We start from the raw sequence: 18,704 nt of genomic DNA on the forward strand, positions 1-18,704 counted from the left end.
ACGGCCGGAATCGTACCCAGCACTGAGGAGCCTGTCGCCCAATCCTGGACCTGAGGAAGACTTGGCTCCAAACGTGCTGAAGCCCAAAGGGTCAGTTCCAGGGCCACAGTGAGATCCACTAGTGGCACAGAGGATGTGGGCACTGAGAAAGGAGTCTGCAAGAAGAATAGGATGGAGTCCGTGGAGAACTATTCCCAAGTCCAATGGGGTTGGGTCTTAAAAGGTGTAGGAATCCCCCTGGCTGTCAGCAGCTGGTCCACACGGCGCACCATATCCAGCTCAGAAAGACTCCTGGTGGATATCCTCAACAAGGACTCTGGCCATTCAAGGAAGGGGCTATATATCTGACGCAGGAAAGGATCCACTGACGGGGGGGGGGGGGGTCGGGTCTGTACTGCAGTGTCCAAAGGCACCATCTTGAGTTTGGAGATGAGGGAGGAAGGAGTGTCCACTTCAGTCATGGGCACCGTGCGTAAGCTCGGCGCCGTTATGGCACTACTTGGTACTGAGGAGGGTGTGGGGTCACAATTCGTGGTTTAGCAATGGAAGGTGCGGTAGACACTGTCGGTGCCGAAACAGGCGCCAACAACACTAAGGTGGTTGATGGTACCGAGGTTGGTGCCGTAGCAAATGGTTTCTGATCCAATCACAATTTGGGTACTTTCGGTTTTGATGGCTTATTCTTGTCATCAGAAGGTGAAGAAGGTACGGAATTTGGTCTCTTTTTGTCTTTCTTAGGAGGGGGTGAACCCTCCGATGCAGAAAGAGCCCCTGAAATGGGCATCTTAAGGAGGCCCTTTAGAATTACCTTATTCCTGCGTTTGTTCAAAATACGTGAGCTAAATCCCTGGCAAAAAGAGCAAGGTGGTTGCAAAGAGAGACGAGGAACTCCCAACCAATACACACAATCCACATGAGAGTCACTGTTTGGCATTTTTCGGCTACATTTTAGGCATTGCTTAAAGCCCGACGCCCCCCCCCCCTTTTTTTTTAGACATATTGAATACACACAATTTACCAAAAGGAAAGAAAGACTTTATATATATATATATATTATATATATATATATATTATATATACACACACACACACACACACATATATTTTTTTCCAAGAAAGATTAGAGAAGTAAAGAGAAGAAGGAAGAAACACCAGCAATGGTATTTAAGGATTACCACAACGGGTAGGGAGAAAGGCCGTATCAACGATGGTACTGAAGTTACCAAAAGGTCATTAGAAGGGAAAAGGGCACAGGATGCTCAACAGAAAGGGTAACAGACAATGAGAGCTACAGATAAAGGAAATACAAAAAAAATTCTTAAAGTTTTATCAAATATCAAAAAAATATAAGACTTAGCTGACAGCTGGCTAGAAAGCAGGTTTACGGCTGTGTGGCAAACGAGATCTGGGGTAACAGGGAAAAGAGTGTTATGGGTAAAAGTTTAGCTCGAGAGTTTGTGGCTGGCGCAAGCTTAGTATAAGGCTGACCTGGTTCCAAGGACGGAACAGACAACCCATCAGTGATGAATGAATGAAAATTAACATCAGACTGCATTACATGCATTTTTACATCAATGTGGGTGACCTTATCGGTGTAAATGTGAATGTGATGCAGTGGGAATTTGATGGATTAAGCTCAATGAGCTGGGATATCAGTGGGCTGGTGTTTGTGGTAATGAAAAATGAATCCAGTACTGAACTCAGATGCATAACACACCTGCTCATCTGTTTACCAAAAAGCAAAATGTATCCAGGACTACCACACTGCAGAAGGACAATTTGCTACAGCCCTACTCATTTACATCAACCTGTTGGATAGTAGAGGGCTTTGCATAATTTCAGACAAGCCTCGACTAACAGCCATGGCTCTTTTGCAAGGCCTGTGGCTAACACACTCCCCCACCCCTGATCTTCAGTTTAAGGTGCTGCTGCAGTGCATAATTTCATGAGTGATCATGGTTTGAACTTTTTGTGTAAATCTTTCAAAAACCAAATTGGTGTCACTGCCCTTTTTTGCCTCTATTACAAACAAAAAAAAAGAACTTTCTGTATTTGACAGCAGCCATCACATGATCTATAATCAGCTATTCTCATCTCTTCAAAAAGCCAAGATGCATACATACATATTTTAAGGAAGACTGACTGATAAGGAGAAAAAGATAAGTGTCCAACTGCATTTCAGGAACCTCTCATCTTTCTGTATTTTTGCGAAGATTCTGTTTTAGATAAAAATCAGTGTACCTCCTGTGCTGAAATCGTGTGCCTGACTTGACATTCCAGCTTCTGTCGACATTTGTTAAAGAACAATGGCCTTAGATCATGTACTGAAATGGCTGTTGAGTTTAAATTTTAAATCAGTTTCTGAACATCTTTAAAAGGATAACAGCTGTGGAACATTTATCCATGATCATATCCATGAAGTTTAACTTATTTTTGTCTACTTCAGCAAATAAAGGCTTTCCATTTTTCAAAACAACTTCTTATTTTCAGTTCATCTTATGTGATACTTCTGATTAGTCTCCATAAACAGGTAGAGAAAAATACACCACACACACAAAAACAGCAGGCAGTCTTCAAAATCAGAGCTTTCAGTCATCCATTAAATATGTGAATCGGTTCTAACAAATCAAAAAAAAAAAAAAAATTAAGCTGAAGGAATTACCACACAAACAAGCAATACGAAGAATGAAATATATTTATTATATACAAGTGTGTATACTGTAAACAATACCCATTTAATTTCAACTGTACATACTATTGATGCCAGTCATCAGTATATCCGCTCTAAAATAATGGACAAATCTTTAGCAATTCAATCTGAAAATGGTCTGTTCCAAAAAAAAAAAAAAAAAATACGAAAAAATTACATATTAATAACTCTTGAGAGCTTTTGGACTCTGTTTAGAAGGAGATCACCTTTCTTTATAGTTTCTTGGTACTGCCAATTCTTACTGTCAGGTCTGTAAAGACAAAATATGAAGAAACATTTCAGCACAGAGCATTTTCAGGTGTGTCCAAATTTTGACGGTACAGTAAATGACTTGAACAATCAAGCCTTTCTTTTTATACACTAATACTGAATACTTAAAGATAGTTCAAACAGAGAGGAATGTAACACTTCCAATTATATGGAGATGTGAACACAACTGTCACAGAAAAAACTTTGCATTTAGTGCTTAGTACAGGAGTCCTTTGAAAGAACAGCAGAATGGAGGTGAATGTTATGAAAATTTAAACATCAATCTCATAAGAGACGTATAAAATGGGAAAATGTGTTACTTCAGATTGGCTCTCAATGTATTTAACAGGCATCAGAAGTATACTTTCTCAAGTCAGATCATTCTGCAGAAGAAACACATGGGTAAGGAAATAAGTAAAATGTTCATACACATGGTGGGTTTTTAAAATTCTGCCCAGAGCAACTGTCATGCTCTTGCAACCCAAGACTACTAAAAATATTGGTATAAGAACTTGAATGGTCAAAACCCAACAATTATTAAAGACGAAATGAAAATGCTCAAATGAAATAAAAAAAATCATTTTGCTCTTGGTTACCTAACCAGATGAGCAATAGTATTTGTACGAATGCAATGTTTTAAATCAGGTTCCAATGTGAGACTGAATGGAAGAGTTTAAGCACAATGAATCCTTCCACCAAAAAAACTGTTATTGCAAACTTTTCCCATCTCATGCTACATATGATCTTCAGCATACTTAAATGGTAGTCTACCAAGTATACATTGGAGAGTGCAAAACTCTGTCAAAAGGCTTTTACCAAACTCCTGTAATGGCATTTTTTTTCAGTTAATTTATGTGCCAAACCAGTGAGCAACAATTGACTTTGTAGCTGATCATTTCTTTCCACCTTATTAATCATAAATCAAAAGTGTTACACTGTCTAATCTTCATGCATTTCACAAGTCCAGGAAACAGCCAATATCAGGATAAGTACAGTTTCATAATTTATTTACATTAGGATGTCTTAGAGGAGATGTCATTGCAATAGTAAATCAAACATGATTTACTCAGTAAGTTGTGATTGGCTGGCTGGCTTTCAAAAGGTGTTTCTGTATTCTGTGGAAGCTTATGTTAGCCCTCTGGCATACGAGGGTACTGGCATAGGCGGTGCAAAGCTCCCATATAAATCAAACACTGGAAATCACTCTCAGGTCTTTGCCATGAGCACAATATCTGTATGAAGGTACTTAGCATCAAACACCTGGTTCTCTCACACAGAGTACCAAAACTAACATTAATGTATTAAGTTTTCAGAAAGTTAACAAAAGTGTTTTGAATGCAATGTTTATAATGTCAGCCAAACAAAAAAAAAAAAAATCATAGTTTTATGAATGGATTAACTTATAAGCAGCAAAATAAAACAACATAAGGGGAAACGTATTGTGGCACTGTCTGCAGGCAAATCCAGGGATACTTCATGACATGAGTAAGCAAGCTAGGTGTGAGAAAAGTTATTCAGCTAAACAAGAAATGCAAAAACCTGCTAAAAAGATTCTCACATTTTCTAACCACAGCTATAGGTAACTCCAATCTATCAAGAAGGTCACAACTGACTGGAGGCATTAATAAGTTAAAGTCTATCGAATCAGATTGTTCAAAGGAAGGTAATTTTTGCTCTTCCTACATGGCATTCAAATCACAGGGAGAAAAGATAAGTTTTCTTGGTGATTTTAACTTCAAAGCACACTTTACAAGAACTTGAAGGCTCATTGCAGTTAAAGCTAAAACTGGAACACAAGTGTACATTTCAGAAAGTACAGTTGTGTACACTTACCATAAATGTAGATGTTCGAGTGTATTCACTGTTGCAGTCATTACATTTGGGATATCTGCTTGCAGTAGCCCTCAGTCGGCCTGATTAACAAAGTCTTGGGTCCTGCATTGGCTGCTGTCCCTTCTTCCATGACGTCAGGTCATCAGGGGTATAAAACATGCAGCCAATGCCATTACATCAGTTTTTCTTGCCCCAGATGTCAGGTGCCCCCCTAATGGGAAGCAATTAAATCTTTAATACAAGGATATACCTCCAACAAAAAAGCAAATACACCAAAAAACTTTTTGAGCATAGTAAGTGAGAGTAGAGGTATAGCCAAAAGAAGAAAGGGGGCTGGAAGGAGGGTAACCAGGACTGCAACAGTGAATACACTTGAACATCTACATTTATGGTAAGTGTACACAACTGTACTATGTTCTTCGTGTTTCACTGTTGCAGTCATTACATTTAGGTAGATTCCCAAAGTTAAGGTTGGGAGGAGGAATTTAAATAGAATTAGGACCAGCTGTAAGGCCCTGCAGGACTGCAGTGGCAAAACCAGCTCTGGATTTAGAGAAAATTGGCCAATGATAATGCTTGGTGAAAGTATGTACAGAACCCCAGGTAGCACCTTCTAGATGTCCCTTGTAGGGACGCCCCTGAGAAAGGCTGTAGAGGTAGATGCAGCCCTGGTTGAATGGGGTCTGATGCCCTGTGGGATAGGTTTTCCATAGTGCTTATAGCAGAAATGAATACAGTGACCTATCCATTTTGAAATGGTTTGCTTTGAAACAGCTTTCCCCTCTGTCCCTGCAGCAAATGCCACCAGCAGTTGTTCAGATTTCCTTGGAGGTTTAGTCCTGTCCAAGTAGAATCTAAGTTGTCTGTGCACATCTAAGGAGTGCAGTATCTGTTCCCCTTTGTTTTGTGGGTTAGGAAAGAAGGTAGGCAAATGAATGGACTGATTAAGAGCCACACTGGATATCACCTTGGGCATGAAGGAGGGACTGGTTCTGAGGGACACCCTGTCTGCATGAAAGATGATGAAAGCTCCACTGCCATAAGGGCCTGTAACTCAGCTACCCTTCTTGCAGAAGTGACTGCTAAAAGGAAAGCTTTTTTCCAGGAAAGGAATTTTAAATCTGCAGTAGCAGCTGGCTCTAAAGGAGGAAGAGTGAGTTTTTCCAAAACAAAATTAAGGTCCCAGCCATTCAGTGGACTATTAAGCTGTGGTGAAGTCAGATGTCTTCATGCAGCCAGGGTAAGGCATCCTTAGGACTGCCTAGAGGACAGACCCTCCGGGCAGCTCTTGCTTAAAACGAAGTGAAACTCCTGGGATAGGGAAATGAATGGGGGAAATCTGATGTTTGGCAGGTCTAGGGAAAACAGTTACAAAAAAGCACAAACGATCTGTCCATTGCAAATTATTCTGGATCCTGTTTCTTCCTTGAACAATTTGAATAAGATGACTTTTATCATTTCTGAGCATAAGACAAAGCACTTGGGATTAAGCTTCCAAAGATGATATACTTTCTCAACCTACATATGCAGATCTTGGGATCCTGGGTGACTAGAGTTTATAGTTCCACAGGCATACAGTACCTATTACAATTAAGGCAAATAGGTTGAAATGGTCTGTTTTCCATTTTTTTCAGTGTTAGAAACCCTTACATGCTTCACTTGATTTTTAACTGTTACATTAAGCCTTGTTTAGATAATATGCTGTCTCACTCCTCAGATTACTACATTAAGAATCTTGAGAGGATCCAGTAGCATTTTACGAAATATTTGCTAGGCCCGTCTGCTTTGTCTTATCATGCTAGACTAAATATCCTAAAACTGGTTTTCTCTTAGATATGAGACTTAAGGCCATCGTAATATTGGTCTATAAGCAAAGGAAGACAAGTTTTTTGAGGAAAGATCTTTCCATCCAGCTCTACTCTGGTAGTCTATCTGCGAGGTGAATTTAAGTTGAAACATCTGCAGTAACACTAATGTCAGGTTGTTCTTTATCAGTACAGTTATATACTGGGAAAGAAACATCCGTGTTCTCTATATTCAGCTGTAAATTTTAGGTCTTTACTTGATTTTTTTGCGGAATTCTAAATTTTTGTAGTTGCGGGCTCAGAAACTCATGCATACAGCTGTCAATCATTATGGAATGCATGTATGTTTGTACTTCTGTGGAAATGAGCTTATCCACATGGACCCTTTTCAGCCTTAGCCCAAAGCCCACACCATGAGGCAAAAATAACACTGCAAAATAGTATTGAAATACAGCACTATCTGCTAGAACAGCACTATCTCTAATTCTAATAAGATGACTCTCTCTCTCTTTAAATATATATATATATATATATATATATATATATATATATATATATATATATTACACATATAAATTATCTGTGTATCTGTCTCTCTGTCTACATATATAGTTTTGTCATAGTAACATGCTCAACTACAAAGGTGTAATACATCCCTATATCTCATTTCATAATACAAAAAATATACTACACAGGCACATGACTAAGTATGGAGGTGTCTTGATTTACATCAAAAACAATCACACCTCAAGGCTAGTCAAACAGGATGATGAGCATGAGCTTCTCCACTTCAAAACTGTCACTCATCTTGTGTAGCTAGTTAAGACAGCCCAGAAGTTAGTATTTTATTGGCCATTTTGGGCTAATTTCTATCTCTTTCATTTCTCCTACTATAAAAACCGTGTTTGCACGGTTTTGCACACCGGGCATTGCCGGTTAGCTTAATTTATTCCCGGCTCCACCAAGTCTCCTCTTCAGTTTTTCCCTTGAAACTAGTCTAACTCTCAACATAAGCACTCAAAAAGCATCTTACAGCCTAGCACTTGCTCAGACCTAATAGCAAGCACTAACATACCCTGACACTGACTGACCAGCAGGGCAAGGCTCTTTATTCACCCCTCACCAACCAAGTGACTAAGCAGCTCACCCTACTATTCAGGCATGACCAAAGGGGAAATTCAGGTGCACTCTCCAGTCCAGCTGGTGAATCTGGGTATCCTGAGGCAATGTTACAACTGCCTCATGTACACAGACAACCCTCTCCTCCTACCACAAAACACTAACATATGCGAGAGATGCAATTATACAGCCAAACTGGAAGCTAAGCTGTCTCCACCCAAGACTGGAACAGTCAGTCAAGAGGAGAAGGTTAACAACTGCACCACAACTCCAGCCACACACAGACCTACTAAAACAGCACTGGCAAAAAATACACAAATACACAAAATCATACTCGGAGGCTCTAAATAAAAACCTGCAAAAGCATCAGAGACCTCCAAAGCAGACAACCAAACAAACTGCACTTCCCGTCACAAACCAGATAACACATAAAACACAAAATCAGTGTGCAGCACAATCACAGCCCTTAAGACAAAATAACATACCTAACACACTAGTAATAGGTGACTCTAGTCAGGAACACTGACGTCCCACTCACTAGGCTGGACAAGCAGAAGGTTACGGTTAGCTGCCTGTCGGGAGCCACAATCCACCACATAACACAAGCACTCAGGTCACTCCAGAGCAAGTACAAATATGACTCTGTCATTGTTCATGTTGGTGTGAATGACCCGAGATGTACCTCCCTGGACTACATGAAAAGAGACATGGAAGAGCTCTCTGATCATGTAGCCCAGGCTGGTATGACCCTGAACAGCATCCTGCCCTCACCAAGAATGATACCTCAGTATAAAGAAAAAAATGATCAATTTCAACAACTGGCTAAGCTTCTGGTGTCACTCAAAGGGGATCCAGTGTCTGTCAGCCTGGGATGACATGCTCGACAAGCCGCGTTGCTTTGCAAGAGACGGCTTGCACCTGTCACCCCTAGGCTTTCGAATACTGGCCAAGGCTCTTGCTGCCCCATAGTGCCTTTTTTAGGCAAGGCTCAAAAGTCAAACCCACCTCTGTAAACAGCACAATTAACAAAAAACTGAGGGTTATGCTACTCAACGCCAGGACTTTAAATCTCAAAATGCATGCGCTCGAAGCACTCCTCAGTATGGAGAACGTCGACATCTGTGCAGTAAATGAAACCTGGTTCAAGGCTCCACAGAGCACCCCAGCACTACTGGGCTACAACTCGTACCACACGTTTCGGCCACAGAACATGGACCGAAACACAAAAGGAGGGATTGTATCCATATTCATCAAGGATACCTATACCTCCAGGTTAGTGGTGCAGCATGATACCTCTGAGATCATCCATGTGCAACTAACATCAGGCAAATCTGCAATGCAAATTGTGGCCTGCTACAGATCACCCTCCATGACCCAGGACCACTACTCCACCTTTCTGGAGACACTAGAAAACATGAAGGTCCTACCAAACACCCTGATATTGGGCGATTTCAATTACCCTACCATTCACTGGGAAAACTACTAGAGTACAAATTCCCAGGCCCAGCGCTTCCCGGAATTCATCAACTCAAATGCCCTGGATCAGCTGGTAAACGCCCCTACCAGAGGTGAAAACATATTGGACCTGGTCACCACCAACATGGGTGACAGGTGTTCCACACCGGAGGTCAACCCGTCACTGGTTAGATCAGACCATACACTAATCACTCTGGATGTCCACACCCCACCACCACCCCCAACTAAGGAAACCACAGTAAAAAAACTTTCCTAAAGCAAACTTCACCTTACTTAAGATAGAGGTGGTAAGTTTCACAGCCCCCACGCTAAAGGATAACGCTGCCCAAGATGCAGAAAACTTTACAAATGCACTCTCTGAGCACCTACAAGGATGCATGGATTGTGCCATCCCTAGCAAAACCAAGACTCACTCCTCTAAGAGAAGGAAGCCACTTTGGTGGACCCCTGCAATAAACAGGCTATACAACAGAAGGAGGAAACTAGTTCAGGAAAAAAAGCAAATCCAAGAAGGAAAGACATCCCTGATCAGTATCAGTAAGAAACTGAAGTCCCTCATGAAATCATCCAAGGCTAACTTCGAAAGAAAAATAGCCAAGGATTCAAAAGATAACCACAAAGCCTTCTTTAGCTATGTTAAGAATCTAAGTGGCAACTCGCAGATATGCACTGAACTAGTGCAAAATAGCACAAAATATACTGAACCTACTGATATTGCCAACATCCTGGCAGATAGATTCAGTGTAAACTTCACCCCCTCTCATCTCCAAAAGGGCCCACAACAATACTGGAAAAGTGTAGTGTCCCAAAACTCAGACGCACAGGTGAAAAAAGCCTTTCAAAAGCCAAAAACACGGGGTCAATGGGACCAGATGGTGTCCCAGGCTGCGTCTTGCACGAACTAGAGAAAGAACTAACCCCCCACCTAAACACGCTGTTCAACCTCAGCCTCTCCACAGGCTACATGCCCACAGAATGGCGCACAGCAACGGCTATTCCTCTCCACAAAGGAGGGGCCACAACTGACCCTGGTAGCTATCGCCCCATAAGCCTGACTAGCCTGGTCTCATTAACAAAGGCATTGGGAACCTCCAAACACTTAAGCCGACCCAGTTCGGCTTTGTTAAGGGCAGATCATGCCTACTAAACCTGGTTGACTTCTTCGAGACAGTTACCAAGGCCATAGACGAGGGGAAAGGTGGTTCACACAGCCTATCTTGACCTCGCCAAGGCTTTCGACACCATTCCACAGAAAAACTCACCAGCCTAAACATAACCTCCTACGTCACGAGATGGGTTGCCAACTGGCTTACAGACAGAAATCACACGGTAAGAATAACGGGCTCCAGGTCCGAATCTAAACCAGTCACAAATGGTGTCCCGCAAGGCTCGGTCCTGGGACCCCTACTGTTCAGCATATACTTCTGAGACGTAAAGGAAAACACAGGAGGACTATGGCTAACCAAGTTCGCTGATGACTGCAAACTGGGAGCCATGACTCTCCGGCTGACACGGACATCCTCCAAAAGGGCCTTACTGAGACGGACACCTGGTGTCAAAGTCATGGCCTCAAGCTAAATGCCAAAAAATGCAGTCATCCTGTTTGGGAAAAACAAAACACCCACGAATTACCACATAGGTGGCAGCCCCCTTAATACAGAAGAGGTAATAAGAGATCTGGGGACCCAGGTAGATAGTAATCTCTCCTTTGACAATCATATTGCCAAAGTAGTTAGTCCTTCTATGTGGCCCATCTAATTACTAAAGGGTTCGCATCTAGAAATAAAGAGGTTATAGTGTCCCTCTACTCGTCACTCATACAATGCCCCATTTGGGATGTACCTCACAAGACACTTCTAACAGCTGGAAAGACCACAAAAGTACCTCACCAAGAAGATTACTGGTCTCAAACATATGTCTTATGCAGCCCGACTGAAAAAACTCCGGCTGTACTCAGTGGCATATCGCTTACTCAGAGGTGATCTCTGCCTGACTTACAAAGCCATGTCCAACTCAGAATTGATGGACAAGCTCCACCTAAAGAAATCCAAGTCACTGCGAGCCACACGCGCTAGTGAGCTAAACCTCGCCACAACAATAAATAGAACATGCCGGAGGGATAGATTCCTGTCACAGAGACTCACCATGCTTTGGAACAAAATTCCAAATTACATCAGGCAGAGCCCCTCACTAACACTCTTCAAAAGAAACCTTGACGAGTGGATGGGTAACAGAAAATACACCTCTGGGATCACTTCATTGGCTCTCCTTGACAGAGGATCAGTTAATTAATCAATGGGGCGTCGAAAGCCGACACACTCTGGCTATGCTTATAAATGTCCTCTGGCAGATAGTCTAGCACCTACCTATGAACCTAGAGTCTCTTATCAGAAGGGGTAGGATTTCTAGCAGTAGAAGCCTTAATGCCCTTGGGCCCCTGTGAAATAGTCTCTGGATCCGCAATAGGATTTTTAAAAAGTAACTTGTGTGAATCAGGAACCCTGTAATATCAGTCAGGTTTTCTGGGAGCAGGAGGCAAAGAATCAGGGGCCAAACTAGATTCCGAAAAAGCATCATCAGTACAGGAGGAATAGCTAAAGGCCTATGCTGAGGCAGGAGTAAGAAATCCCTAAGCCTCTTTTTTGAATCAGAAAAATCCTGGCTTTCCCAGTGGAAATGCTCCCTTAGAGTAAGTAAGGTTTCACCAAAAGAACAATCCTTTGGAGGGGAAGCAGAAGAAATAGAGTCCTCTGCATCAGAATCCTCATAAGTAGACAAGGGCAAATCCAGATCATCAGAAGAATCAGAAAAATCAGAATCCTGGTCAGAAGATTCATAAACAACTTCAGTCTTAGGTCTCTGAGAAGGGGGAGGTTGGCTTCCCCTGATTAGAGTTATAAGATCTTCAGCCATTCTTATCATTTGTTTTTTAGGCATAGAGGCCTGAGCATGCGGCCTGGGCGTCATTTTTTTAGGCATGGTTTGAGATTTGGGCCTAAATGAAAAAGGAGGCGTCGGTTTAATATGCAAGTCCGTAGGCCTGAAAACACCCTCAGAAGCCAGTGCCTGCACAGTGGCTCTGGACCCATCCAAGGTAGAGACATCCGCGGGTTCCATAGCTGAAGCATCTCTCGGCATACCGGACTCTGAATGGGTCTCAGTAGAGGCCTGCGAATCAGACGTAGTGGGTATCAGGGGCTGCGAAAGCACCTCACTGAGTACCAGCGAACTGGCAACTGGCTTAGAAGCGTTGTCGGCAGTTTTGGACCTCGGCGGACTGTCTCTATCTTTATCTTTGCATTTTTTTCGAAATCCCGGTAGTCGGATGGCTAACAGATGACATTTCTGGATAATTAAATCGAGAACGAAATATTTAGAGGCAAAAATATACCGAAGACGGATAGTGCGCTGATTAAATAAAGCACAAAACTGACAGCAAGGTACGTCGTGGTCAGGGCCTAGGCAAGGAATACAGTACGAATGAAAATCTTTATGAGGTACTTGCTTTCCACAAGTAATGCAATTATTAACTTTTACTGACATCGGTAAGGAGTACAAAAAGTTTCAACAACGGGGTACTTAGCTTTAGTTGAAGACTTCGGTTCTGAAACTCGAAAACGAAAATTTCAGGAGATGGCCGACCGGCACTTGTGAACTGCTTCTGCTTCGGGCACCGCACGGCAAGAAAGACTGATGCAATGGCATCGGCTGCATGTTTTATACCCCTGATGACCTGACGTCATGGAAGAAGGGACAGCAACCAACGCAGGACCCAAGGCTTTGTTAATCAGGCTGACTGAGGGCTACTGCAAGCAGATAACCCAAATGTAATGACTGCAACAGTGAAACATGAAGAACATCAAGTAAGCTACCAGATGGTGGTGCTGATATGCTAATGGTGTGCTGTGTCTAAGATCTCGACCAGTTGTGGACCACTGCATAGGGGGCAAGAAAAAAAAATGCTCAGCATGTCATCTGAAGAGATGCAGTATAAATAAACTTTGACGGAAAGGGACAGCATTAACATTTCCCCACAAAATTACTTTGGTAAACCTGAGGAAAGGCAAAGTTCTCTAGCAAGCAGTCAAAAAATCAAAAGCTCAGATACAAGTAGATAAGCAAAATCTGTTTCATAGGAAAATACTGAAATTTCTTAAGCAGCAGTACTGAAATGTTGTTTGCTTAAAAATTTTTAAAGGCTTTTACATTAGATATGGAGAACTTAAGGCAGTCTGCAGTATCTACGGTGATGAAGAGGTGGATGATATAACCACCAATGGCTAAAGAATAAGATGATGAAAACGTTTAACAAAGTGAAGGCACTAAAGTTGCTATGGAGTCATCCAGTAAAAACTTTACCTCTGAAGACTTTGCAAGAATTGTTTCTGTCAGACTACACTACACTCTCTTGAAGCTATTACAAAAACTGATAACAGAACAAAACAAGCCATCTTATCAATTTAGAGGCACTAGATGAAGTTCTTGAAAAGACAGTTGCTCAATCCAAAATAAATATTTCATATTTTTGTGAACTAGAGACCCTCCTCATCCAGAGGCTGATATTCTTCAGTCTCTCTTGGTGACTAGCCCTGTGAAGGGATGAAAATTACATAGCTGCTCCATTTAGTGTTGTTCAAGGTTGAAAACAGTTTGTAGTAAAGCTTGCCCCAAAGTACAGTTTTGTACCTACCATAAATGTAGATGTTCGAGTGCTAATACAGCTGCAGTCATAACAGATGGGTTTTCCTGCTGTCAGGCGGGTCCTCGGTCAGCCGAATTCCAAAGTCTAGGTCCGGCGTCGGATGTCGTCGCTTCTTCCCTGACGTCAGTGCGACAGGGGTATAAAAGAACCAGCCGACGCCATTTTCTTCAGTTTTTCTTGCCCCAGATGTCAGGTGCCCCCAGAAGGGAGGCAAAACATAAATTTATGTAATAATGCAATGCAATATAATCAAAAAACAGTAGTTGCAAGCAAATACACCATAAAAGAATACCCCAATCAGGTTGTATGAGGAGGTGTTAGCCATTAGGCCTGTCCCAAGAGGGGAAGGAGGGAGGGAAACCTGGACTGCAGCTGTATTAGCACTCGAACATCTACATTTATGGTAGGTACAAAACTATACTATGTTCATTGTGCATACAGCTGCAGTCATAACAGATGGGTTGAATCCCACAGCTAAAAAAGGGGTGGTAGGCACTAAGAGGAACTAGAAGGTGCCAGAATGCCTTGCAAGACTGCAGTGGCAAAGCCCGCTCTAGATTTGGAGTATAATGGTAGGTGATAGTGCTTGGAGAAAGTATGTACAGAACTCCAAGTGGCTGCTTCCAAAATATCTTTGGTAGGAACCCCCCCCCAGGAAGGCTGTAGAGGTAGCTGTGGCCCTTGTGGAGTGAGATCTGATGCCTGTAGGTACAGTCTTACCATGAAGAGAGTAACAAAAGCGTATGCAGTGGGCTATCCATCTTGAGATTGTCTGTTTGGAAATAGGCTTCCCTTGAGCACCTGTAGCATAGGACACAAAGAGTTGCTCTGATTTTCTGAAAGGCTTTGTTCTGTCCAAATAATAACGAAGCTGTCTGTGAATGTCCAAGGAATGTAGTAGTCTCTCCCCTTTGTTTTGTGGATTAGGGTAAAAGGAAGGTAGGTGGATAGCCTGATTCAAGGCTACCCTGGATACTACCTTTGGCATAAAAGAAGGGTTGGTTCGTAAGGAAACTCTGTCCTGATGGAAAATGATGAAAGGCTGCACAGCCATGAGGGCTTGTAGTTCTGAAACCCTGCGTGCTGAGGTGATAGCCAGAAGGAAGGCTGTTTTCCATGACATATATTGCAGTTCTGTTGAAGCAGCAGGCTCAAAGGGAGGCAGGGTCAATTTTTCCAGGATGAAATTGAGGTCCCAAGCAGGTACTGGTTGCTTCCTTGGGGGTTTTATATTCTTAGCCCCTCTGAGGAACTGTCTTAAGAGAGGGTGAAAGAATAAAGGAGGATCAGTGTTGTATTCTGCAGAAATGGCTGAGGCATGGATTTTGATGGAGGAGAATGAAAGTCCACAGCTTAGCATCAAAGCTAGGTACTGTAATATCTGAGGTAGATTCAGTATTCCAGGATTCTGACCATTTTTCTGATTCCAGGAACAAAACTGTTTCCATTTTGCGGAGTAGGCTTTTCTAGTAGAAGGCCTTCTGGCCTCCAAAATGACATCCTGCACCTCCTTGGAGAGTAGGGTCTGTTGTGAATCTAAGGAATCCTCCATGCGGCTAGATTGAGTGTTTTCAGCGGACTGTGAAGAGTTTTGAAGTTGTGCTGAGTCAGTAGAAGAGGCATTAGAGGCAGGATCCATGGTGGGGAATGCGTCAGGCTCCTCAGGAGTGGGTACCAGTGTTGTCTTGGCCAGTCTGGAGCTATGAGAATCATCTTTGGTCTGTCTGCTCTGGCTTTTAATAGAACTTTGGGCAGCAGAGGAAGAGGTGGAAAGGCATAAACTGTCATTGTTGTCCAACTGAAAGAGTGCGTCCACTTTCCAGGCCTGTGGATGAAAGGTCCTTGAGCAGAATTTTGTCAATTGGTAATTTCTGTGGGTGGCAAAGAGATCTATGTCTGGCCTTCCCCATGCTTGAATTATTTTTGTAAAAACTTGAGGATGCAACTTCCATTCGTGTGGATCTGTCATATTTCTGCTTAGGTTGTCTGCCAGCGTGTTTTCCTTGCCTGGCAGGAACTGTGCTTGAAGTTGGATTTGTAATTCCAGAGCCATGTTCCAAAGAGACATGGCTAGCCTGCATAGGGGATATGAATGGGTTCCTCCCTGTTTGTTTATGTACCACATCACTGTGGTGTTGTCTGTCCTTATCAATAGTTGGCCTGGATGCAGTAGGTCTTTGAAAGCCATAATAGCATTTATTACTGCTAGCATTTCCTTTTGATTGATGTGTAGGTGCTTTTTTTTTGGGACCATTTGCCCTGAATGCACCGATCTGTCATGTGCGCCCAGGCGTAGTCCGAGGCGTCTGTTGTGATGACTTGATTTGCTTGAGGCTTGCAGAATGGGAGACCTATGTTTCTTTGGCATGCTTGAGCCCACCACAGAAATTCCTTTTGAAGACATGGAATCAGTGGTATAATTGTTTCCAAACTGTGGCTGTGTTGAGACCATAAGTTTTTTAGGTACCATTGAAGTTTCCTCATATGCAGCTTTGCACATGGGATTAGCAGGATGCAAGATGCCATGAATCCCAGAGCCTGCAGGATTTTCCTTGCAGTCAGACTGGTGAAGGTCGCCAGTTTTCTGAAGTATTGAGTTAGTTGCCCTTGTTTCTCTGGCGTGAGGTAGGCCATCTGGGTGTTTGTATTCAAGCTAGCACCCAGGAAAATTATTGTTTGAGAGGGTATTAGTCTTGATTTCTTTTTGTTGACTGTGTATCCCAGAGAATTCAACAACATTATTACAAACGCCAGATGTTTCAGAAGCATGTGTTTGCTGTCTGCTTAGATCAGGCAGTCGTCCAGATATGGGTATATTTGTATCCCTTGAAGTCTGCAGAAGGCAATTACTGATGCCAGGCATTTCGTGAACACTCTGGGCGCAGTAGATAAGCCAAAGGGCAATGCAGAGAATTGATAATGGGTTGAACCTGCAAGAAATCTGAGGTATCTTCTGCAATCTTGTCGGATTGGGAGATGCAGTCTGATTGGGACATGCAGGTATGCCTCCTTGAGGTCCAATGTTACCAGCCAAGACTCCTTGCCCAGCATGGGAAGAAGCTGCTGTAATGTGAGCATCTTGAATTTTGGTACGAGTAAATATGTGTTTAGGATGAATAGGTCCAAAATAGGTCTCCAATCTTTGCCCTTCCTTGGTACCAGGAATAGTCTGGAATAAAAACCTTGACCCTGTTCTTGTGCAGGTACCTCTTGAATAGCTTTCATGTCCATGAGATTTGAAATTTGTTTTTGTACCTCTGCCCTTTGATTGTGTGGCAGGTTTGGCATGCCTCTCATTTTTGGAAGGGTGTGAAAGTGGAATCTGTAACCTCTGTCTATAATGTCCAGGATCCATTTGTCTTTTGTGACAATATGCCAATTTTTCGAAAATAACGCCAGTTTTCCGCCTAAAGGTGCTGACAATTGAGCCTTGCTTGGCATGCAAAGGGGAAAGTCATTGGTTCTGCTTTCTGAATGGCTGTGAACTATCCTCACCACCTCTTGGTGTAGGTGCTTGCCATTGTCTGCCTCTAAATGATCCTTGAGATTGCCCTCTACCCCTCGGGCGCCTGTATCTGCCTCTTTGAGGTCTGTCCGTGGCTGGAAAGGACCAATTTTTTGAAGGCAAATTTCTACTGAAACGTGGAGGTTGTACCTGTAGGAAATCTTTCACTGTTTGCATTGATTTTGCCTTTTCCTCCATTTTCTTTAATACCTCCTCAGCTTTAACACCAAACAATACATCTTTTTGAAGAGGTGCATCTAGTAATTTAGCTTTGACATGATCTGGTAAGGTTTGCTCTTTGAGCCAAGCGTGTCTACGTATGACTGATCCTGTAACAGCAGCTCTACATGAGGCCTCTAAAGCATCAAAACCACATTGCAAGGTATGTTTACCCACTTGCTCTGCACTATGCAACAAATCCTGCAACTCTTTCAAGTCTGGTTGTTCAGGTTGTGACATTTTGCTTTTCAACTGAGATAATAAAAACTGTTGATACTTTAACATATGGAACTGACAGTTTAATGCCCTCATGGTTAAGGTGGCCGAGGTGTATACCTTTTCCCCCACCTTTCTAAAGCTCTGGAATCTCTCTCTGAAGGTAATGGATTTTTGGCAGTGGAGGCCTTAATTCCCTTGGGACCCTGTGAAATAGTTTCTGGGTCAGCCGCATGGCTTTTGTATAGAAATTGGTGTGAATCAGGAACCTGGTAATACCTGTCAGGCTTGACTGGAGCTGGAGGTAAGGAATCTGGGTTAAGGCTGGCCTCTGAATACACATCATCTAGTATGTCTAAGACAGGAGGGATAGCCAGAGGCCTGTGCTGAGGGAGCAAGAGGAAATCCCTGAGCCTTTTCTTGGAGTCTGAGTAATCTTGGCCTTCCCAGTGGAAGTGTTCCCTCAAGGTATGGAAAGTTTCCCCAAAAGAGTAGTCCTCAGGGGGGGAGACAGAAGGAATGGACTCCTCTGCATCAGAATCTTCAAAAGGGGAGTAAGATTGTTCCTGGTCTTCAGAATGTTCTGAAGTAATGCAGGCCTGGTCCGAGGAAGGGTATTCTTCCTCCACTCTGGGCCTTTTGTCCGAGGGGGGTTGAGAACCCCTGATAAGAGTAATCAAATCCTCAGCCATTTTGAGCATCTGCTTTTTAGGCATGGGGCCTTGAGAGGGTCCCTGTGGAGCTTGTCTTTTAGTATGCATGGCTGCTTTAGATTTAGTGAAAGCCTTAATGGAAAAAGAAGAAGAAGGCCTGAAGACACCTTGAGAGGTGGCAGGCCTGTCTAAACTCTGAGTTTTCCCGCCAAGAGTG

At 42.8% G+C, this 18,704-nt stretch overlaps 1 protein-coding gene across 1 annotated transcript in view; it reads right to left on the minus strand.

The window, feature by feature from the left end:
* Positions 1-2,677: 2,677 nt before the first annotated feature.
* The window catches only part of PSMD6 (proteasome 26S subunit, non-ATPase 6), a 629,161-nt gene continuing 613,134 nt past the window's right edge, over positions 2,678-18,704 (minus strand). The window contains exon 8 of the mRNA XM_044077992.1: positions 2,678-2,960. Within this exon, the coding sequence (XP_043933927.1) occupies positions 2,864-2,960 (97 nt within the window). The 3' untranslated portion in view covers positions 2,678-2,863. The remainder of the gene's footprint in view (positions 2,961-18,704) is intronic.

The sequence above is a fragment of the Protopterus annectens genome, chromosome 7.part0 (genome assembly GCF_019279795.1).
Source record: "Protopterus annectens isolate FY-2018-M chromosome 7.part0, PAN1.0, whole genome shotgun sequence".
Classification (NCBI taxonomy): domain Eukaryota; kingdom Metazoa; phylum Chordata; order Ceratodontiformes; family Protopteridae; genus Protopterus; species Protopterus annectens.